Source organism: Stylophora pistillata, chromosome 1, assembly GCF_964205215.1.
Source record: "Stylophora pistillata chromosome 1, jaStyPist1.2, whole genome shotgun sequence".
Classification (NCBI taxonomy): domain Eukaryota; kingdom Metazoa; phylum Cnidaria; class Anthozoa; order Scleractinia; family Pocilloporidae; genus Stylophora; species Stylophora pistillata.
Window position 1 is genome coordinate 15,221,916 of NC_142519.1, and position 24,303 is coordinate 15,246,218.

The following is a 24,303-nucleotide window of genomic DNA, read 5'->3' on the forward strand; positions in this document are numbered from 1 at the left end:
GATAAGATGACAGCTTGATTTTCTTTGCATATTTCAGCATCTGGAATTCCCCAATCTCGGTTTCTTTAAAGCGACATTTCCCGATTCCCGCTTGTTAAAATCGCCAAATCCCGTGTTCCGGTTATAAAAACAATCCCGAATCTCGTCCCCTTTCCCTTCAAAATCTCCATCCCGGCCTTCAAATAAGCCAAATCCCGGATCCCAAAAACCTATTGGGGACCCTCTACCATGATCGAATCATAATTCAGGAAGCTAGTTAACATGGCTTGACAGAACCGTGGTCGACCATTTCGCGCCTTAATTAGAAGACAATTTACGAACGGTTGGATTACCTTTGAAACCCATCCGGTTATCTAACGAATTCCTATTTGTTTTAAAACAACTCGAAGCGATTGAGTAGGAGGGCTTTGAGTCTCAATGCTTTCTATGTGGTAATTACCAACCAATCAGCACCATTTCTGGCCAAAGAAGATCACGTCTAAATATAACTCGTGTCGTCAAACTGACTTATTCATAACACTTTCAGCATCTTTTAGTCTCCGCAGCAGATATGTGGAGGATCGGATCAAGTTCGGACTAATTTTGCTGTTTTTTTTTTCGGTCATTTTTTCATCATTGACGCCCTGGTGCTTCCGAATTTTTATCCCTTCGGTCAGGGTGAGAGCGACCAGCTGGTTCCTACAAATGACAATGGGAGCTCTGGAACGATACCGATATCGATTCCATTTCCTTTCTTCGACAGGAATCACAATTCTTTATTTGTAAGTATAACATTTATGTCACTGATCACGCCAACTGATGGATAAGTTCAAGGAAAAACTCATGTTGAGCCTGTGCGGCAATCCGAAGGCGAACTGGAATGACTTCCCTTTTGTGGCTTCTACCATCTACATGAATACGTTTCAATCAGTTGAAAGCCTCAAGTTAACTTTGTAGTTTCATCTCGATCAATTGGAAAAACAAGGAAAACCTTAAATCAGAAAAAGAAAAACAGGAATAGACAAGAACAAGCAAACAGATGATCGTTTCAAGGAAAAAGAAATTTTAATTCAGTTTCCGGGTCTAACCGTTCATAGTTCGGTGCCATCTATTTATTCATAATAAATCTTTTATGCCAGACATGGTTAACGAAAAAAATGAATCAATAGAGGCAAGAGAGGTCAAGCCTTTCTATCATATTGTCCACAGCAGCCTTGTATGCGGAGATTTAATTTTCACTTTCGATTGACGAATTGTCACTTTCTAAATTAACTCGCAGGAAGGGGAGGGGTTACGGCTTCTGGTGAATATTTAATTATATAGGAGGTAAACCAACCCTGAACTGCTTGATCTTATTTTGCATATGTTTAGATATTCATAAGCAAGAGTACGATACATAGATAACTGTAAGGTTTTCCATATCTTAGCACAGACAATCCCTTGTGTCAGTGGGGTGACGTCAAAGGATGGAAAATAGTAATGAAGTGAATCCCTTTACACCGGGAAAAAAACCCATTAAGGATGAGATCTATTTTGAGCCTACTCTAATCTTATCTTAATTATTTTTAATACTTTGTACTCGAATGCTCTTAATCAACTTGTATCCAAAGGGGAACATTTGGGTTGCTATTTGCTATTATCACGGGCGTTTAGGTTAATAAATGTTTGTAGGGGATGGGGGTGAGGCATCTGGGGTTCTGAATACCGCAACACTCGACTAGAAGTAACAGAGTGCGGAAACGACGAAACGCCATAACGAAACGACGAATCGAACATTTTGTCCAGGATCTACCTTCATACGACTGCACACCAGCAACTCGATAAAGTTTAATCACGTTTCCTGAAATATCCATCAAATTTGTCTTTCAGTGTAAGGTCTGTATCCAACAACCGGGGAAAGAGTTCAGCAGAATTATGAACAAACTGGAGAAATTTGACAACCATCCAAAATCATTTAAAAAATGGACTGAATTTCAGAGGATGAACCGTTGAAAACAATTTGCACGTTTTGAATAGTGCATTCGTCGAAGAGTGATTTCATTGCCACTTGTTTGGTCTGTAACGACGTGGATTGCTGACAAGTTTCTGATGGCTGGTTGTGATTGATAGCAGAAGGAGAAAAGGCTCTCGATAAGACTTGCTGCAGTGATGGAGCTGTGAGGTCGAAGGCCGCGAATTCGGTAGCTTACAAGAGACTGCTCAATGCGTTGTCCAGAAATGGCCATTATGTGGCGGTTTGAAATCCCTGCGTTGGAGCAGAGAGAGATGGCAGTGGCTCTTACACAATGGTTTGTGTAGATTTTGGATAATCGTGCTTCTTCGCTGATCGTCTTCATCATTTTTGCGAGGCTGTTTATTCCAAGCGGTCGTGCTTCGTACCAAACGGCATCTAGAGCCATGTTATTTTTCTTCGGATACTGGAAAAGCGCAGTACACTTTAGATGTACTTTCTAGAGATACAATTTGAGGGCCTTGTAGCCGTCGCCTTGGTCTTCGGTCTCATACATTCTGGCTTCTTTTTCTGTGCTTTCAACTTCCTTTAGTCCTCCAGGATGATTCTTTGATAATTCATCGTGACTCATGGTTGCGTAATTTCTTCCAGCCGCGTCGGTTTCAAACTTGAAGCTGTTCGTTGTCAAGCTTCTTTGCCCTTCAAGTCCCCGTCTACAGAAAAACAGGACGACATGAAACCGATTTCTCAGGAAAGAAAGCGTTGACGGCAAGGACAACACTTCGCTTGATTTCAGCTTCTGGAGGTCTTCTTCCTCGATAGCAGGTTTGTGCGAGACATTTTCTTTACCGCATCGTTTCAGATTTTTTATTTGCGCATCTAGCATGAGGTTTGATCTTGCAAATCTTGGGTCAGTTGAAATTTGTAGGCCTCTGCTAAATGGCGGGCCTTTGAGGTATCTTTCTATCGAATGACGAAATCCCAGCAAGGTCAATCTACTGTAATCTTCGCCCTTTTTAGTTCTCGCTTCTGCATAAAATCTACGTAGGTTTTGATCAAGCTGACCTATTTTCATCGCATCAAGCGGGGTTTGAATTTTTTTTCTGCACACCAAGCTGAAAATAACGAAAAGAAACGGACTATCAAAATTTGTTTTGAAATGGAACTTAACTTTTATTTTCATCTGTTATCAGAGTATAAGCGCTTTTTAAAATCGCGAAACAGCAAATTGAAAATGTAATTTCGTCGACTTTGTCTACGCGTTAGCATTTAATTGGGTTTACACAGGAATAACTTCTAAATATTTAATAGGTCTTGAGATATATATTCATTTCGTTTCCTCTTTCTCGTAAAGCCAATTAATGAATTTCAACTAAGCTTTGATAACTTTTTGTTTACTTCTAAATGTTGACACAGACGAGTTTGTGACTTCTTTCGTCTTTTTTGAGTGTCACTCACTTACAAGCTCTTCAAGTGCGCTTTCGCTTAAACTTTCGAATCTCTTTGCAGGTGGCTCTGGAAGGATGCTCCCAAATAGGTCAAAGGATGGACTCTCTGTTTTATCTTCAGATCACTGTGAAGACAGTTTCGCATTGCTGGCAGAAGGGACGTTCCATTACTTTGGAAACAATGTCTGTCGAAATATTTGTTTTGGAAACATTAGCACACACGTCAGCAGCATACACCCATAGGCAATAAGTAGATGCTGAATTAACCAATCAGAGCGCGCGCTTTAGTTATGTTATAATATCTTGTGGAACTCATCAATATCTTATTGGCTACTTGCTCTCACCAATAGTAGTGTTTTTCCTCTATTTTTGGAGGTAAGCAGCTTACAAAAACAAGAATAAAACAAGTTGGAAAAGTTAATATGGGCATCAAAGATTGTTGTTTAAAATCAAAACATCTAAAAAGGCAAGCTACTCTTACTTTCAAAGTTCGGTCAGTAAATTATTCCCTTTTATAGCGTTCAGCATGTTGAACCGCATAGTGGTAACACAGACCTTGAAAATATGGATTTGGCCCCGAGCGTTTGTTCCTACTGTTACTGTCATTTGTTTTATGTTTTTAAAGCTTTTAAAGAATCTGAGTATGGTTGTCAAACGAAAAAAATCAGAGTTTTTCTGTAGTAGAACTGAACATCGCAGCTAATATGATAGACTTTTTAGAAAGGGCTTTTGAAGAAGTAAGAATGATGGAGTGCGAAAAACTCTGCTAGAAAGAATTTTTTCGGTCCGGATCTTCCAGCCGAAGTTTTAAAAATTTAATAATTTACCAATTTTTATAGCGCTTATTTACATCTGCTGATCTAAAGCGCTTTACATGTTGTTGAGATCGGACGTCAGCATTTTATCAGGCGCCTTTGGCAGCCGCTTCAGTCCATGTAATAATCTCACCTTCCCACCCATCCCTCCCCAGGAGAGGACATCTATCACACAGTAATCTCGTGCGTGGTAAATTAACGTCTCCCACCCCTAACGCTGCAGGAGACGGGACCTACGGCTTTACGTCTTATCCGAGAAGACTAAGCAATGTGAGTGAAGCGACTTGTTTAAGGACACAACTCAGTACCCCAGCCAGAACTTGAACCCGAGCCATCCGACCCAGAGTCCAGCACACTGACCGCTGGACCACTCACGTTGTAGAACAGTACACCATGTCACTCTCAGTGATTTGACTTTCTTTACTAATAAGTATGAATAGGTGCTGGAGAACTTTTAGGAAACCCGAAGGCAGAATGATGGACTAATATCCTGTGAAAGGATTTTAATTACATTCCCACATGCCTTGCGCTTTAGAAATTAAGAAACGGAACAATTTGAAGGCTGCATAAGCTGATTTTATCTGTTTGGATTTCTACCTCAGAACCATCCTCGGAGACCCAGGGGCTGTGAGTCGATTTCAAGTTAAGGGCAGAAGAGCCCCTGGGGACATTGTCTTACAAGACCAGTTCCAAACGGTCGCAGTCGTTCGGGCATCTGATTGGTGCCAGAAAATCTTTGTGTTTTTCTGCCCAATCAGAGTGAAGTGTCCTTTCGCGTGTTTTAACACGCACATATACAGCAAGCTCTGTTGCTCGCTAAGTTTGTTTGGGCCGTGCGACGAAGCTTTGCCCGAAGTGAAAAGTTTCAGTCTCAGCACACAATGTAAGAGACATCGATCAGATTGTCCGCGAAATCTTACCAGAAATTATTATGAATACTTTCGCAGATATCACAAGAGAACGCGTTTAAAAGTTTGCGAGGTTCGTATAAAACATAATGGTTGCAAGCATTGATATGTCGCTTTCAACGTTAGATGAGATGTAAGCCTAAATCTCTCAAGATTTTTGTGTAATTTGCTGTAAGTGAAACTTTTTCAATCCCGTGAAGCTATTTCGTCGCACGGGCCACGCAGGAATGTCGAGCAGCCGGCGCTTACGCAACTTTTTGTGCACGCCCGGCCAAAATCTACTGTAATCTTCGCTTGAAAAAAAAAAAAATTGATAAACGTGGAAACTTTTGTTTATTAGATGTGGGTAACAGATAACCCTGTAGTAAGCTGACATTTACAATAAAGGAAGCTCGCCCTTTCCATCCAATATTTCTTGGTCTTTGGTTTTTTTTCCCCAATGAAAGCAGCATCGATTCCCAATGATCAAAGGTATTTAACTTGGTCTTCAACAATCGACAAAAGAGGTGAAATGACAATGACCAAGGGACTAGAAGAGAATCCGTGGCCTTTCGAGCTCAAGAATTTGAACACTCTACACAGCAGTTGAAAGATTAAACTTTTTCCAAACCCCTTCGGTAACTGTCCGAAAACATATCTCCTTTCCACGATGTTCTCGATGATTAGTTTTTGTTCAGATTTTAATTAGCTAACCGAAAACACAGCTAAGCTTTCTTTAAGCGCTTGCTGGAGGTCGTCCAGGTACTTAACGTTCTCTGCAACTTGGCCATATTGCGAAAGACTTTACTACAAAGCAACGATTAGAATTTGGCGCGCACAGAAAGCTACGTAAGCGTAAAAGCCAGTTGCTTGACATACCTTCGTGCTTTCGTCGCCCGTGCGACGAAATAACTTCACGGGATTGGAAAAGTTTCAGTCACAACAAATTGTACAAACAATCTTGAAATATTTAGGCGTACATGTCATCTAACGTTTAAAGCGACATATCAATGCCTGCAGCCATTATGTTTTACGCGAACCTCGCAAACTTTTAAACACGTTCTCTTGTGATACCTGCGAAAGTATTCAGTATAATTTCCGGTAAGATTTCGCCGACAATCTGATCGATTTCTCTTACATTGTGTGCTGAGACTGAAACTTTTCACCTCGGGCAAAGCTTCGTCGCACGGCCCAAACAAACTTAGCGAGCAACAGAGCTTGTTGTTTATGTGCGTGTTAAAACACACGAAAGGACTCCAAAGGACACTTCACTCTGATTGGGCAGAAAAACACAAAGATTTTCTGGCACCAATCAGATGCCAGAACGACTGCGACCGTTTGGAACTAGTCTTGTAAGACAATGTCCCCAGGGGATCTTCTGCCCTTAACATGAAATCGACTCACTGCCCCTGGGTCTCCGAGGATGCCTCAGAACAGGTCGTCATTTAATTCTTCAACTGACATTTATGTTGTGATTTCTTTAACCCTCTAAGAAGGGAACTACGTACTCCTTAAAAGATGTGACAATATCTTTATTCAATTTTATTCCAGCTTGGGAAAAGAATAGCTTTCCCTTATCCTCCTGAAGTGATCAGTTTTGATAGATCAGTTTAATTATCAGATTGAAATAGCTGCACTACGCTTGGAGGTACTACTTCCTGGCTTAGTTATTTTCCTTTCAACATAATCAAGTTATTCTCATAAAAAAGGTTCATGATTCTGTCTCTAAGGTCAGACATCTATATTTCGTTTCATTGCTATGGTGATCTTGACGTTGCTACTCTTTCGGAAGTAGTTCTAATATTTCCGGCGGTTGTAATCCTTTCGGAAGTTGTAAAAAGTTTTGGAAGGTTTTGCCGCGAACCGTCGTAAACATATGTCTAAGAATATATATTTCACACACCCCCGCGCATTGAGAATAACACCCACCATCATTGGATAATGATTTTTTTCTGTTTCAGTTCTATTCTTGGTTCAATTGTATTAGCGTTTGTTTTTGCCGGCGTTATAATATCAGATACTTAGCTTGAAACAGTTAAAACAAAGCATAACAAAACCGGGCCATTGGTGAAATGAAAGCGCGGTTACGAGCTAAAATGCTGATATGCGAATAATAAAAGTCGATCTGCAATAACGCAATCGCCACGAAAATGATATCAAAGGAGTGATGAAAACTTTATTTTGGTATTTCAAAATCGTCTTCATTATATTATCAGAATCTTAAATCAGTAGTCGACGTGATTCGAAGGAAACCGAAATAAAGATCGTCAGATGATCATGTGTATATATCCCGTTTATAGCTCGTCTTGTTTTTTCTTGCATGTTCTGAGCTGATATCATCATTGAGTAATGAGTTTACCCACGATAACCAGAGCTGGAGCGATCCAGAAAAAAAAAGATTGAACTTTCCTACTTTAAAAGGTAGGTGTTGAATTTGAACATAATCATCATTGATTGTCGTAATATGTAACAAAGTTTTTGAAGGAGAGTTAAACCGTTTCCCTGCCTCATTTCCACCTTCAGCTATGACTGTAACGAGGCAGTACAAAACATTCCATGGCATAGAAAAATTTTCTCTTTTGTGACAGTTTTTCGGCATTCTCATATATCAGCACACTATAATAAAAGCAGCGATTTACCGGACTCGTCTATTCATACACAAAATTCCGCCAATAATCAGTTATGTTCATACTACTGATAATTTTTGTATATTTTCTTAATTTACCATTTTTGTTTGGAAAGTTTACAGGAAAAGTGGCGAAACAATTTCCTATACAATATCAACTAGACCAGTTTGGCATTCCAATTCCGACTGATGAAATTAACCTTAGGTTTGGCTACATTTCTAAAAGCCAGTGAGAAGTCACTTTCGTTTGATGTTTCTCTGATTTTGGTCGCTTATAGAGGGTCAGACCACGAAGAATTTTGGGGTTATAAAAAGACACGTGTCACGAGATAGGGACGAAGTAAAATGCGAGTGCTCCACGAGGATCAGAGCTCTAGTCAATGCCGGTTTCCGGGTCGAAAAGTCTACCAAATGAACAACAGAGAACTAATTGTTGAGATACCTCATATCACACAGTGTAGGTTCTTATGTGATTACTGTTCCATATTCCGTTCTAATCAGTAAGAGGAAGTCGTTGTACGTTACGAAAGACTAAGAATTTGTTTTTTAAGAAGTATCTTAATTTGAATTAAAGGGGAACCCTTTTTTTCGGTGTGAGGGTTCCAACTTCATCTGATTCCAGATCAATCGCTCTCTGTTGGCCCTATCTTCTGTTTTTATTTTTATGTTTTGTTTTGTTTTCAATATTTTGTTTCCTTTATCAAAGAAAATGAAAAAGGTGACGTTCTATTTCGTTCTCTTCCAATTAGATATTCTCGTTGTGCATTAAATTTAAATGGTCGCCCTTCAGGAGGAGTGTGAAATTTTAACAGCTTTTTATTTTAGAATGTCTAGCCTGTGTTAGCCCGCCGTGTTGTGAACTACGTACTGTTACTCAAACTGCAGCTGTATCGTGTGATATTTATCTCGTGGGACTGTGGGGATCCATTTTGAGATAATGATATCTGAAGCACTGCATCAATAGCTGTGAGCATACGGTTTCCCCCGTTGTGAAGCGAAACATACCTTCTCTCCTTTGTTTTTTTTCTCCTTTATTTTAAAATTTTTGATGAGCATTTTGAAAAATCTGGCGATGATGACACTTAAAGAAACATCGAAAAAAGCATCATAATTATCGCAAAATGTCACGATCTGTGAAGCACTATATACAAAATTATCCCCTAGTATCGTAAGGGATTCTTAGCCAATGTAAGAGATGACATAATTAAACGAACGTCAAATTACCTTGTCGGCTAATCTAAAACTGATATGAAAAAAAAAAACAATGGCAACTTATTGGTACTATAGTTTTCTTTGTTTGGAAAAGCTTAATTTCTGTAGAAGAATTGAAACCATGGTTGGGTAATCAGTCAGAGGGTCTGCTAGAACTAACTGGCCACTGTCAAACGTTCCAAAGTCTAAATGAATAATGTTGAAAGAATTTTATTGACCACCGACATTTGCAGATTTACTTCCCTATTATCTCCTCGATCCAATCAAGCCCTGGAATCCGATTCATAAGCTGTAGATCCAAACATTTGCCAAGTCATTATGTTCCTGCCTTCTGTAGGACATCCCCCCTCAATACTCGTAACAGCTACCCCTCAATACTCACAAAGTGTGAATGGTACAAACAAAGTTACAAGTAAGTCCGACAGAATGGTGAAGAAGTAACCTTGCATGGATTCACATCTCATTCAGGAAGAGTAAAAGTACTTCTTACTACTTAGGTTCTTCATGCAGAAACCTCGGAACAGTGGCATTCATGCACGGACTACTTGGCTTCTGAAGCTTTTTCTCTCCCCTCCCCAACCCCCTCTCGGCAACTAGGCCCTCTATCGACATACATCCCATCATTTCTTTTATCCCGAGATCATGAGCATCGAGGAAGGGCTGCGGTCTAACAAATAACATTTACGGGGCCTGGACTCGTCTCAGGTGCATATCACGTACTACGGTTCCTTTCAGCGTTTTATTTGGCAATATCAGTGGCAATATTTTATTGTAAATTAGGTATGTTTAAGGCTGTGCGAAAGTAAAAATTAAGAAATTAGAGTCACTTTGGTTCATTGAACTATCTCTGACGGTTGTTGTTTCGAAATAACGTCCTTTGGTTGTCAGGTGGAGCTCGGGATAACGCCCAATAGGCCATTTTCGATATATTCAAATTCACACTTGGCTCCGAGGCTTGGGGGAATACAACAAAAGAAATCCCATCCAGGTCGAGGGATGAATAATAAATTTCTGTTGTTTTATTCCCATAAGCTAGAAGCCATGTTAGAATATTGATACATCGAAAATGGCCAACTAGTCTCCCTTAAAGATTTTACTGAACGAGTTCCACAGATCCCGATGATTTTGATATGAAAGTATCCACTGTGGGTCTGTTCGAGATAATGGTTAATACAGAGTGAGCTGACTATGGATTTACTTGCGATTTGTTTTCAGATCATGGAAGGGTCACTAAGAAAGTTTGCCGCAGAAAATTTCAGCCAGAGATACTTCCCCGCCCTTCACGGTGAAATCAAACAAGTACAGCCCCTGACACTGGTGGTTAAAAAGAATCGGCCACTATGGAAGCGACCTTTCGCAAAATTGGAAGTCATAGTCCTTGCAGAACTGGCGAAATACGTTAAAAACGAAGAGTCTGAGGAGTTTCGCAAATGCTTGGCACCTAAGATCAAAGAGGAAATGTTTATTTCAAATCAGCACGAAACCATTGCATTGGAAGTCAGGTATGATGAGGCTTTGACCAAATTTTTGCTGCCTGGTATATCAGTGTGTTGCATCTTTAACAACTTTTGTTTAATGATAAAACAAACTAATGTATTGGCGAGGTTATCGTGAAAGTAAACAGCCAAATTTGCAATTTAGCTTGGCATAGTTACTGCCTTCAAATATTTTTTCACCGGAAGAAGAGTTGAAGTAAGTAATGGAAAGTCTCAGCTAGTGTTCTGTCATTTAAACATTCTTAAGGGGTTCCTGAAGGTGCATTCTTTAAACGCCTTTCAGTCATTCTTTCAAGAATGATACCGATAATACAGTCGGCTCCCTATAACTCGAACATTCAAGAGAAACTGAAAAAGGCTGGGGTTATCTAGAGTTAGAGTTATTGGAAGACAGGAACAAAAGAAAAAAGGTGTTACTGTTTCTTCTATTCATACAGTATATATTTGAATCAAATTTGATCATAGAGAGGTCGAGTGAAAATGGAACACCAAATAATTTTCGATATCAGAAAGTAATGAGAATTAAATTTTTAATGTACTACCCGAAACCGACGAAACCTGAACTGGATTGGCACGTTGAAATAAAAGACAAAGACTACAAAAAAATTTAAAACAATTGAAATTCTTTTGAACAGCAGTGCACTTTTTGTTTTGATTTGTCGCGTACTGTCAGACGTGGTTCGACGTGGCTTGAGTTGTCGAGGGTAAAAATATATATTGAGAATGAACTGAAGGGATACGAAGTAAACAATAGGTTCGATTTACTGCGGGTAAAATTGTAGCAAATTGTCATCATCATTTTCATTGTCAGTGTTGTCGTCACTGTCATTATCACTGTCGTTTTCATTGTTATTATCGTCGTCATTATCCTTGTCAATGCGTCGTCATTGTCATGGCCATTGTTTTGGTCAATGCCATTATGTTTGTCATTAACATCCACCTTGTCGCGACTACTTTCGTCGTCATTATCATTGTCAAGGTCTTTGTCATCGTCATCGACATCATCATCCTTATTGTCGTTCTCATTAATTTCGTTGTCGTTGTCATTGCCATTGATTTGGTCGATGTCAATATATTTGTCATCATTACTGTCATTATCATCCTCATTGTCGTTCTCAATGTTATTGTTGTTGTCATTACCAATGATTAGGTCAATGTCAATGTATCTGTCACCATCATAGTCACTGTCGTCATCAATGTCGTTGTTATTGTTATTGTCGTTGTCGTTGTCATTTCCATTGATTTGGTCAATGTCATTGTATTTGTCACCATCATTGTCATTATCATCCTCATTGTCCTTGTTATTGTTATTTTCGATGTCGTTGTCATTACCAATGATTTGGTCACTGTCATTGTATTTGTCATCATGATTGTCATTGTCCTAATCAATATCGTTGTCACAGTTATTGTCGTTGTCGTTGCCATTTATTAGGTCAATGTCAATGTATTTGTCATCATCATTATCATCGTCGCTGTTATTGTCGTTGTCGTTGTCATTGCCAGTATTTTGTTCATTGTCATTGTATTTGTCATCACCGTTATTATCATTATCGTCATTATCATGTCGTTGTCACTGTTACTGTCGTTGTCGTTGTCATTGCCACTGATTTGATTAATGTCGTTGTATTTGTCATCATCATTGTCATTGTCGTCATCAATGTCGTTGTCACTGTTATTGTCGTTGTCGTTTTCGTTGCCATTTATTAGGTCAATGTCAATGTATTTGTCTTCATCATTGTCATCGTCGCTGTTATTGTCTTTGTCGTTGTCATTGCCATTATTTTGTTCATTGTCATTGTATTTGTCATCACCGTTATTATCATTATCGTCATTATCATGTCGTTGTCACTGTTACTGTCGTTGTCGTTGTCATTGCCACTGACTTGGTTAATGTCGTTGTATTTGTCATCATCATTGTCATTGTCGTCATCAATGTCGTTGTCACTGTTATTGTCGTTGTCGTTTTCGTTGTCATTTATTAGGTCAATGTCAATGTATTTGTCTTCATCATTGTCATCGTCGCTGTTATTGTCTTTGTCGTTGTCATTGCCATTATTTTGTTCATTATCATTGTATTTGTCATCACCGTTATTATCATTATCGTCATTATCATGTCGTTGTCACTGTTACTGTCGTTGTCGTTGTCATTGCCACTGATTTGATTAATGTCGTTGTATTTGTCATCATCATTGTCATTGTCGTCATCAATGTCGTTGTCACTGTTATTGTCGTTGTCGTTTTCGTTGCCATTTATTAGGTCAATGTCAATGTATTTGTCATCATCATTGTCATCGTCGCTGTTATTGTCTTTGTCGTTGTCATTGCCATTATTTTGTTCATTGTCATTGTATTTGTCATCACCGTTATTATCATTATCGTCATTATCATGTCGTTGTCACTGTTACTGTCGTTGTCGTTGTCATTGCCACTGATTTGGTTAATGTCGTTGTATTTGTCATCATCATTGTCATTGTCGTCATCAATGTCGTTGTCACTGTTATTGTCGTTGTCGTTTTCGTTGTCATTTATTAGGTCAATGTCAATGCATTTGTCATCATCATTGTCATCGTCGCTGTTATTGTCGTTGTCGTTGTCGTTGTCATTGCCATTATTTTGTTTATTGTCATTGTATTTGTCATCACCGTTATTATCATTATCGTCATTATCATGTCGTTGTCACTGTTACTGTCGTTTTCGTTGTCATTGCCATTGATTTGGTCATTGTCATTTTATTTGTCATCATCACTGTCATTATTATCCTCATTGTCGTTCTCATTTTTTTTGTCGTTGTCGTTGTCATTATCATTGATTTGGTCAATGTCATTGTATTTGTCGTCATCATTGTCATTATCATCCTCAGTGTCGTTCTCATTATTATCGTCGTTATCGTTGTCATTGTCGTTCTCATTACCATTGATTTGGTCAATGTCATTGTATTTGTCGTCATCATTGTCATTATCATCCTCGTTGTCGTTCTCATTCTTATCGTCGTTATCGTTGTCGTTGTCGTTGTCAGTGCCATTGATTTGGTCAATGTCATTGTATTTGTCGTCATCATTGTCATTATCATCCTCAGTGTCGTTCTCATTATTATCGTCGTTATCGTTGTCGTTGTCGTTGTCATTATCATTGATTTGGTCAATGTCATTGCATTTGTCAACATCACTGTCATTATTATCCTCATTGTCGTTCTCATTGTTTTTGTCGTTGTCGTTGTCATTATCATTGATTTGGTCAATGTCATTGTATTTGTCGTCATCATTGTCATTATAATCCTCAGTGTCGTTCTCATTATTATCGTCGTTATCGTTGTCGTTGTCGTTGTCATTATCATTGATTTGGTCAATGTCATTGTATTTGTCATCATCACTGTCATTATTATCCTCATTGTCGTTCTCATTGTTTTTGTCGTTGTCGTTGTCATTATCATTGATTTGGTCAATGTCATTGTATTTGTCGTCATCATTGTCATTATCATCCTCAGTGTCGTTCTCATTATTATCGTCGTTATCGTTGTCATTGTCGTTCTCATTACCATTGATTTGGTCAATGTCATTGTATTTGTCGTCATCATTGTCATTATCATCCTCAGTGTCGTTCTCATTATTATCGTCGTTATCGTTGTCATTGTCGTTCTCATTACCATTTGTTTGGTCAATGTGATTGTATTTGTCGTCATCATTGTCATTGTCATCATCATTGTCTTTGTCATTGCTATAGTCGTTGTCGGTGTCAGTGCCATTGTTTTGTTTAATATCATTGTATTTGTCATTATTATTTTCGTTGCCATCCTCGATGTCGCTGTCACTGTCATTGTTGTTTTTGTTTTCAATGTAACTGTCATGTCTTAGTTACTCTCACAGTTTTTGTCGCTAAAGGTGCAGTTGTACCATTTGCTGAACAAAATATTTTATGGCAAAACTACTTTATTCCCAAAACCATTATACAATTCCCGAAACTTGCATAGTTACTGCCTTCAAATATTTTTTCACTGGAAGAAGAGTTGAAGTAAGTAATGGAAAGCCTCAGCTAGTGTTCTGCCATTCAACATTCTAAAGGAGTTCCTGAAGGTGCATTCTTTAAACGCCTTTCAGTCACTCTTTCAATAATGATAACGATAATACAGTCGGCTCCCTATAACTCGAACATTCAACAGAAACTGAAAAAGGTTGGGGTTATCTAGAGCTAGAGTTATCGGAAGACAGGAACAAAGGAAAAAAAGGTGTTTACTGTTTTTTCTATTCATACAGTATATATTTTAATCAAATTTGATCATAGACAGGTCGAGTGAAAATGGAACACCAAATTATTTTCGATATCAGAAAGTAAGGAGAATTAAATTTTTCATGTACTACCCGAAACCAACGAAACCTGAACTGGATTGGCACGTTGAAATAAAAGACAAAGACTACAAAAAATTTAAAATAATTGAAATTTTTTGAACAGTAGTGCACTTTTTGTTTTGATTTGTCGCGTACTGTCAGACGTGGTTCAACGTGGCTTGAGTTGTCGAAGGCAAAAATATATATTGAGAATGAACTGAAGGGAAACGAAGTAAGCTGTAGGCTCGAGTTACTGCGGGTAAAATTGTAGCAAATTGTCATCATCATTTTCATTGTCAGTGTTGTCGTCACTGTCATTATCACTGTCGTTTTCATTGTTGTTATCGTCGTCATTATCCTTGTCAATGCGTCGTCATTGTCATGGCCATTGTTTTGGTCAATGCCATTATGTTTGTCATTACCATCCTCATTGCCGCTACTATTTTCGTCGTCATTATCATTGTCAAGGTCTTTGTCATCGTCATCGACATCATCATCCTTATTGTCGTTCTCATTAATTTCGTTGTCGTTGTCATTGCCATTGATTTGGTCAATGTCATTGTATTTTTCAGCATCGTTGTCATTATCATCCTCATTTTCGTTGTTAGTGTTATTTTCGTTGTCGTTGTCATTGCCATTGATTTGGTCGATGTCCTTATATTTGTCATCATCATTGTCATTATCATCCTCATTGTCGTTCTCATCGTTATTGTCGTTGTCGTTGTCATTACCAATGATTTGGTCAATGTCAATGTATTTGTCACCATCATTGTCACTGTCGTCATCATTGTCATCGGCACTGTTATTGTCGTTGTCGTTGTCATTACCCATGATTAGGTCAATGCCATTGTATTTGTCACCATCATTGTCACTGTCGTCATCAATGTCGTTGTTATTGTTATTGTCGTTGTCGTTGTCATTTTCATTGATTTGGTGCCATTCCCAAAACCATTTTACAATTCCCGAAACTTGCGATTATCATTTTCGTGACTTTCTTGAAACGTTTTGGTGACTCATCCGTTGCTTAATTAAACTTTATAGGATTTTCGTCTTTTTAAAAAACTGGTACCCAGTGGTAACTAGGTATTTAAGCCGCCCACTAGACTGTTTCCTCGTGAAATTAAGACGGGCAATCCTTAGCGAGTGGAATGGGCTTATGGAGCCTCCACTCAAACATGCTGTTTCTGTATTGCCCGTCGACATAGCTAGCCATATAGCTAAAGTTTTGTGAAAAAAAGTTAATATAACATATCATTTTGAGTTACATAAAATGTGTTTTTTTTTTCATTTTTAGTGAACGAAACCTTGGTGTGGGTGTTGGAGGAATTTTGGAGGGAACCATCCGATTAAGTGATGATCAAGGCGTTCTAAAACTGGGAAAACTAAGCCAGAAATACATTGATGATCCAGATCTCCGTGGCCTTTTAGCAGGGATTGAAATGGATCATAAAATGATGAGGACTTTCGCTGAAGGGGATAAACTGCTTCTCATCACTTCTGTGGTTTACAGTGAGAAGTTTGAATTAATTGGGGAGAGAAAAAAAGAGGTAATGTCTATATTGCTAAATATGCATGCTACTTTTCTTTAGCTCAAAAAAAAAAAAAAAAAAAGAAAACGAAAATTAATAACGGAGTTCATTTGTAATTTAGTTTACCCTCACCTTCCTTTCCACTCGATATACATTGCTTTCTACTAAGTTCGAGCTTATTTGAGTGGGTTCCTTACCAAGATCTAGAAAACTTTTAGAAGCTGGTCTAAAAGACACATTTAACATTAGCGAACAAAGCTTTTTCAAAATTCTTCTTTACTTCAATTGTACCTTTGGATTAGTAACGAAACGTTCATTGAATGGATAAATTGACTTTATTGACTATTCAGAACTGATTAGACAATCAAGCGAATGTAACAATATTTGAAATCCGAGATATGACCTACCTAGAAGAACTTTTTTGCGTTTCTGTGATTCAGTAATTGTTGTATCCTTTGACTTTAGAAATTAGTACATAATGCTAACCTACGAATTACTCTACTTCAAAATTATAGTGTTACAAAGATTAATTTTTAGTTTATTAACTCCACTCGGCAATAGAGAAACGAGGGTCCAGTTATGACACTGTTACAACATTGAAGACCAATTTGAATTACGAACAAAAAACTGAAGTCACACAGGGCTTCTCCCATTTTTGCAAATGCTTTGTTGATTTTCTCTGCCTCACTTCTATCTAATTTTAGAACATAACCAAGGTAAAGCGCGTGCTCTGATTGGTCAATTCAGTATCCACCATTTTCCCACGAGTGTACGCTGCTGAAGTAAGCAAATGCAAAGACTAGCTTCCGCGCGCTTGTTTTTCTGGTCACGTAAGCTTTCAGTGTTAAATAAAAGGAAACTCTTTCATTACAACGTATCAGTGATATCACTTTGGAGGTTTACTAAGCACTCAAGAAGCCAGATTCGCACTCAGCTACTGGCTCGCGCGACTCTTATGCTTCTTTCGCGCTTAGCAACTTCGCGCGTGCATCCCTAACTCAATAGAGTACGCTGTGGTGTTTACCATTTGTTAATCTGTAAGTAAGTAAGTAACATAGGTTCGCCACTTTATTGTAAAACTCACTTTTATTTACTTTGCTCCAGACCGCGGCTGAAGTCACGGTAGATGGGCCGTCTGTGATGAGTCCGTTTTCCCAATATTTTAAGTCAACGATGGCCAAAGTTCGCTTCAACAAGACAACCCATCCTGCAGAGCTGGCATCAAGGACTGCAAGTGCACCACTCCTCTTCAAGTGTTGCAATGTTGATTACATTAAGGAGGAAAATCGACTGGAAATCAAAAAAGGTGAATATGTTGGTAAGGTCGTTACCAGGGACACAACAGCCGAGAATCCCGTCAAGGGAGATGACGACGATTATGAAAATACTTTGGTGGAAATTTTCTCAGACGAGACCGATGCACCAGGTGAGACCAACGGATACTTTTGAAACTCATCCGCACTATGCTACATAATTTGAAAACAGCGTTTACACTCTGAAAACGCAAAAGTCATTTTCGATGTACAATGGGAAACGAATCAAATGTTTTCTGCCCCCGATCTACTACCTAGATAAATTGAAAAACGCAGTAATCACAGGCAGCAGGAACACTCAGCATTCTTGGGCATGCGCAGTGTATCTAATGATCACAACAAAAACAACAAAGAGCAATGGAAACGAAGTTTCCTAAAATTTCCGAATCTCTGCATTGAGCTAATTATAAGCCCTTTCAAATTTAAATATGGGCATTTTTTAACATTTAAAAGGGAAATATTGTTGATAGGCTTTGGTTGGATTTAACCGCCAGCTAAGATTGCCTCTTTTTTTTTTGTTAGCCCCTCTCACTCCAGAAGATGTTAAGAAACTGGACTCGATGCTTAAAAATGTTCTTCTACCCGTAAAGAGCCTAAACAAACGCAAGGAAAATGTTGAAAAGTATCTTCGTTGGGTAAGTTAATCCAAGACATAACTCACCTTTGTGCTTGCAAGTAAAACTGAATCTTCCATCCCTCTTTCCTGATGCGCTGTCTCACAGTCTGTCTGTCTGTCTGACTTCCGGTCAGTAGGTCGGTCGATCTTTGAGTCTATCGATGGATCAGTCTATCTGTCTTTCTCTCATGTAGTCCGTTCAGTTTGTTTCCGCGCCTGTTTCCCTTTGGTCCCAAATTTGTTCGTTTTTTTCAGTTTCTGCTATCATATCTAACAAACCAAAGCTCAAGTTAGTTAATATATTGTGAATGCACGGCTACTCTGAACTTCCATTGTGAGAGAAATTAGACTCTCCGACAAGGTCAACCTTTTTAACAGGTCAATAGTAAAGTTTAGTAGAGTTTTTCTGTCGTGCTCTTACATCCTAATATTTTTTCAATAGTTTGAAGCAGCAATGGCATCAGACCAGGAAAAGTTCCTAATTCACGACTCAGTAACACAGGATGACTGTGAACTTCTCAGATTTGCCTTTCTTTCCGCCTCAGAGGGTTCATCTCTGCTGGACATGTCATCTCTTACAAAACACGATATTCAGGGATACGCTGTTGTCTTCAAACATCTTTTAGGTAAATGACAATTCATTACACGTACGCCAATAACAGAACATCTGCTTTTTTCATAGAATTCACACAGCTCGCGGTGATCATACTTTTTACATTGTTCACAGGTAAAGTTTATAATGCCATTATGATGACTGCGAGATCCGATATTTCGTTATTGCTTTTATGAAGGGCTTTGTTACTTACCAAAACTAAACCTGTTTGAAAGGAAAAACAATAGTGTAAAAATAACTTGCTTTATCTAAATCAGAAGTTGAAATAACATAAACAAGAGCTGAGTATTATAACCCCTCGGTCACACTTGCGCTAGGATCAAGTTTGCTTGGTCAATTTTTGTTTCTCTAGCAAATTCCTAGCTTGTTATAAATATGACCGACCAAACTTGGCAATGCTTACTTGCTTAAGAAAGAAGGCGGAGCTGCTTAAACTTCAAAAGAACCGCAGCTTAACCCATGAGCACTACGGAGTGCTCTTGAGCTGAGCTAGATAAACAATTGACCAATCAGGTGAAGCATTGTTTGACATCTCGATCTTTCGCAGATTTTTTGGCGCATAAGCAAGTTCTGTGTTGTGCGTCGTTAAATATGTCAAGAATTGGGCCAAGAATATGCCAAATTGTGGTCGAGGGAGAGCCCAAGGTCGCTCTTGATAGCGTTCAAGAAGAACGTTGAAAATGGTCATCATTAACAAAAAATTGTTTGAAAAAATACCATGCGCCAACCTGGTGTTTTGGAAGAACAAGTCTTGGCGTCTTCTTCGTCTTAAAGCCTTTCTTCTTCTCTCGCGTTTGCGGAAAGTGCGAAGAAAGGTAAACAAAAACAAGTTCATTGAGAATTGGTCCATATCGAACCGCGACAAAAATAAGCAGGCTGTTGGTCTTTCAATGTGACCAGATCCCCCTTGCTCCAATCTCTAGCACGTGCTTGGGTTTGCTTGTCTGACGTCGACAGCAAGCATGCTTCATAGTGATTTCAAGCGCGAGTGTGACCGAGGGGTAAGTTTTGGTGAATACCGCATTCGGCGTGCTCTAACTGAGTTTTAAAATTTTTTTCACGATATAGATTATGACTTATCGATCTTTCAAGTGACTGGAAATAAGATGAATTTAAGGTGGCTCGTACCAGTTTCCTCGCGCGGGGAACAGGTCACTCTTGCGTGACGCGCGCGAGAGAAACGTGCGAAAGAAGCGCGAGATCAAAAGATGAAAATTCAAAACAAAGATGGCGGCGGGTGGAATTTTTTCTACTTTTGTGAGACGTTTACCTAAGAGCTTGTATTTGATGTGTTGAGCGGCTACAGTGAATGCAGGATATAGAAATTAAGATGACGAGGACGATTTTCGGAGAAGTAAAGGTTGCTTCACTTCACATTTAAAAGAAATATTCAACCGGTATGAAATCTTGCGACGGCGAAAAAAGAAGAACTCAAGTGAAGGATAATCTACCTGAAGTGGAAGAACACTTTGAAACTTCAAGGAAAATAATATGATATAGCTAGAAGTCATGTGTAGGATCTTTAAGATGAGCTCGGGAGGCTATCTTTGACGGCTGTTTAATGATTTTCTTCGCAGTAAACGTCTGTGAACATCAGATCGTAGGTGTTCGCACGAGCACACGCAATTGTCAGCGGTAGCTAAAACAGATCATGAGCAAGTGTCGATCTTATAGAATCCAGATTTTTAAATGCGCGAGAACGCGCGTGGAAATTGCTAAACTCACGAAAGCTATTGCATGAAAACAAGTCCAGTGACCCCCTCTTTTTATTGTTCCAATATGATAATAACGTCGAAAGGAATCATCAGGAAAAAAACTAGAAAATTCTACGGAAGGAATTTGCAATGTGTGAAAATTGCCGTTTTTGTAGATTTTCTGAAATTCCGCTCCGTAGAACTTTTTAAAAATCTTTGTGCATTTTCCTTTTCAAGTGCCAAAAGCAATCACTGAAAAAAATCAGGGGGTCACCGGGTTAGTTTTCGAATTATTTAAGCCACAAGCTAAAAAATGCGTCCGAATGAGCCTATGAAAGCGTTGCCATGGAAACTGCTAGTGACGAAATGACATCTATTTTTGGATAACCAATGATTATGTAATTCAACCCCGTAAAAGTGTTCAACTGTCATTTGTCAGTCTTTCTGTTGTATTCTTTCAAAGTTACAAACCATCAAAAAGATGAAAACTGGTACGAGCCACCTTAAATTGATACTTTTGATTTGCATGCGCATTTTTACATTACATTTTATTTAAAAGTGCAGATCATAGGCGATCTGCCGATTTTAAAATCCGCAAAATTTTTACGCCACACGCTCTTATAGGCAAGGAGTCTTGCGGCCACTCTGAATCTTCTCAACAATAAAATGTCAATGCCTATTTTTTCTGAAAGTAATCGTGTTCCTTTTTCCAACAGATTTGACCGATGAAAAGTGGAGAAAATTGGAGCTGAGAAATGCAGAAGATGATTAACCACGGCTGTGTTAACAATGGCCGATACACTTTTGAAACTGGGATAGAACTTTTCTAATGTAAAACGATTAAGGTTTGAGCTAAGCACGTTTGGTAGAAGTAGTTAATCGCCTTTTATCTCTTACCACTTATTTTTTGAAGTAATTTCCTTTTGTGAAAAGCTGTCCACTGAAGATCGCTTTGCGATTGAGTGTTGCAAAACCAAAACCAAACCCCTCAAAAAATAGACCAATCAGAATAATAGAAAATTCCGCAGCGAGTCAATGAGAACTTCAGTAAGACGACGAATCTTCTTTAACGGCAGTAATTGGAATGGATTGGATGAAAGTTTGGCTTTCAAATCACTGAGCAAGGATTCCGCAAGTAATGGCTAGTCGCAGGGCGCACGTTCCACACCCAATCTAAAAGTCTTGCCAGTAAGCATAATATTAATGATCTCTCTAATACTCCTTGCTCCCCCCTCCTCTCCCCCCCCCGTTACAATGAGTAATTAAAGAGTATGCAAGAGATCTGTCAAAAAATTCGAAAATGATTATCGATATTATGGGAGCTTACGAAATAACGACGGCTGTGCTGAAAACTACGTCTACCTTTGTTTTTCTTGAGAACTCTGAAAAAACCAAGATCCATACTTCTTTGCATGACGGCAGAACTACATTTCCAGTTTCTGCGCAAAGAATATTTTTATTTCCAACTGGGGAAATGTGGAATTTCCTGTCATCCGCAGCCTTTTTCAGACGACGACGATATCGGTCGTTTGATCACTTTGCTATTTTCAGTGGATGGCAACGAACTGGAAAAAATCTAAATTCCCTTGTACGTTTGATGTTCTGCTCAGTGTTGTGCCACTCTATCTCAAGAATTTCTCCAATTCGTCGCCGTCCAACTTTTCGTAAGGTCTCCATCGAAGGCTCAAAGACTCGATGATCTCCTCTTACCTCCCTCAGAGACTAGATCCCTTATGAGTCATTATACAAAGTGCAATTTTGTTTTAAAGAATGATGTAAGCCATCTTTCAGAATGGGAGCTTCTTGTTTCTAATGCCACTGTTTGAAATATCCATCAGTCAAAGCTTAGGAGAGATAAACGAGATAAGCATAAGATTCTGGCTAAATTTCCACGTTGTATGACCAGTATCTTCAGAGAGATCAGCCACCTGGTTTTCTTTCCAACTGATTCAAAACCAAGACTCGCCATCTTCCGTCTCCTCGGAAGCGACCAGAGCAATGAAGTCATCCCTTCTGAAAGTATCGCGAAAACTTTGCCGTTTACTAGGTAGGACGTGTTCCTTCAACATTTACAAAAGAAATGACCATACTACATTTTCGTGTGAATAGCAATGCATGTGTGTAAACTACGCATTTCTGTCCGTAAATCGTGCCAGCAACACGCCTCTCCCACCCACATGGTTCCATGTTGCAGAATCGTGTCCATCTAACATGTACCCCGGTGAGAGATCCCTTTTCATCTTACCATCTAGTTATTGTCTAACGAAGAATTATTCCAGGGTTTCAACTGCAGATGAAAGACGTCTGATGCTTAAATTTAATTTCATGATATGACACCTACAAGAGCGATTATGGAACATCTAATCTTTCATGAGATAATGTTTTGAAAGTTGAAAGTATACGCCTCACTTACTGTTCGTATCTAATTTAAATACGACAGTTATACACAACGAAGCGTTATTCTAACCTGCCTATTTACCGTCTGCAAAGCCTTCTGACGAGATCTTAAACGCATAAGCGATTTACTGACCATGACTGGTCTCGTTGCAAAATGATCTTTATGTGGACAGCTCTTCTTTTCCCTTGAATTTTTCCAAGTAATTGGAATCCTGACTATGAACCAAAGTTAAACGGTAGAGTTTGTTTTCCATAAGCTATAAGTTCAAAAAAATTAAGTAAATTGTATCTGTATTGGCCTCTCCTTAACTTAAGTGTGTCATTTTGTATTTTTGCCCTAAAAGAGGCTTTGGAAACTAAGATTGTTAATAAGTAGTGGACGAAAAATAAGTTAAGAAATATGAATACAATGCGTAATTCTAAACTTCATATTGACTATGTTTTCATATTGACTATTTTTTCATTTACCTCGCCGTTGTACTTAAAAAAAGTTACTTTAGGCAAAAAGCGACAGCGACAGCTACGAGAACGGGGGCAAAGAAGATAAACAGCGAAAAAGTAGAGCGTCTTAAATTCTGAATAGCTTAAGTTAGACCCTCTGTGATCATGAAGTGAAACCCAGGTGGAAATTTTTCATGCTCCAGTTTGGCATCCGAGTTACATTTTTTATTCACAGATTAAGCTGAAGAGAGATCTGCCGCCGATAAAGAATGAGAAATAATTAAGCCATCAGCAAAATCTTCGAGATAAATGAGTTGATTCTTTAAGCAATCGTTTTCTTTGGTGTCGCAGTCAATGAATCTTTTATTTCTTAATGCAAATCAATAGATGGAGCAACTTAAGATTTGGGAGCTAATAGGCATATTTTAGGTGTTAACAGTATTTTAAATAAATAAAATAAAAGGAAATGTTTAAAAGCTTCCTTTGCTTCCCAACTGGAAAAATTAACAGCTTCATTCACTGAGTAAACAATCATTTTGCTCATGCCTCATCCCTCACCAAAATTTCTTTCTTGTTATGAGCATTATTGAAACCCTCCAGCGCATTTCTTTTTTCATACAGAGTTGGGTCGATTAAAAAATTCTCATCGGGCAAATTGAAATGTCAACTTCTTGCTCGTACTTTTAATTCTAGGGCCTCTTTTCAAGAGAGCTTTCTTAGACTTAATTGCGGGACAACCGCCGCCGCTTAGAACTAATAAATTCGCATTATTTGAATTTTCTAACTGGGGATCGCTTGGCGCTCGTTGTGCTTACTCATTGTGCTCACTGTGCGCAATAAAACAGTTAACTGCGACATGTGTCTTAGAACACAAAAACTGTGTCTAGTGCCTAAAATGGAGATTTTTTATAATTCCGAGAAACGTTTCGTCAGAGAAAAAATCTCGCCTCTTTGAACTACTGTA

General features: G+C 38.7%; 1 protein-coding gene and 1 pseudogene across 2 annotated transcripts; one reads left to right on the top strand and one right to left on the bottom strand.

Moving 5' to 3' along the window:
* Positions 1 to 1,876: 1,876 nt before the first annotated feature.
* LOC148741369 (uncharacterized) lies at positions 1,877 to 3,039 on the bottom strand (annotated as a pseudogene).
* Positions 3,040 to 7,380: 4,341 nt separating this feature from the next.
* Positions 7,381 to 23,818, top strand: LOC148741370 (uncharacterized). Of its 2 annotated transcripts, none has more exons than XR_015993621.1 (7): positions 7,381 to 7,501; positions 10,134 to 10,420; positions 16,031 to 16,283; positions 17,370 to 17,691; positions 18,101 to 18,213; positions 18,637 to 18,921; positions 21,218 to 23,818. XR_015993621.1 is itself a non-coding variant. In XM_088740025.1 (7 exons), the coding sequence occupies exons 2-7, from the start codon at positions 10,137 to 10,139 to the stop codon at positions 21,271 to 21,273; spliced, it is 1,212 nt and encodes a 403-aa protein (XP_088596151.1). In that variant the 5' UTR covers positions 7,381 to 7,501; positions 10,134 to 10,136; the 3' UTR covers positions 21,274 to 23,818. The 2 variants fall into 2 exon arrangements, 1 of the variants encoding a protein (XP_088596151.1); XM_088740025.1 differs by having other exon boundaries at positions 18,637 to 18,820.
* Positions 23,819 to 24,303: the final 485 nt, after the last annotated feature.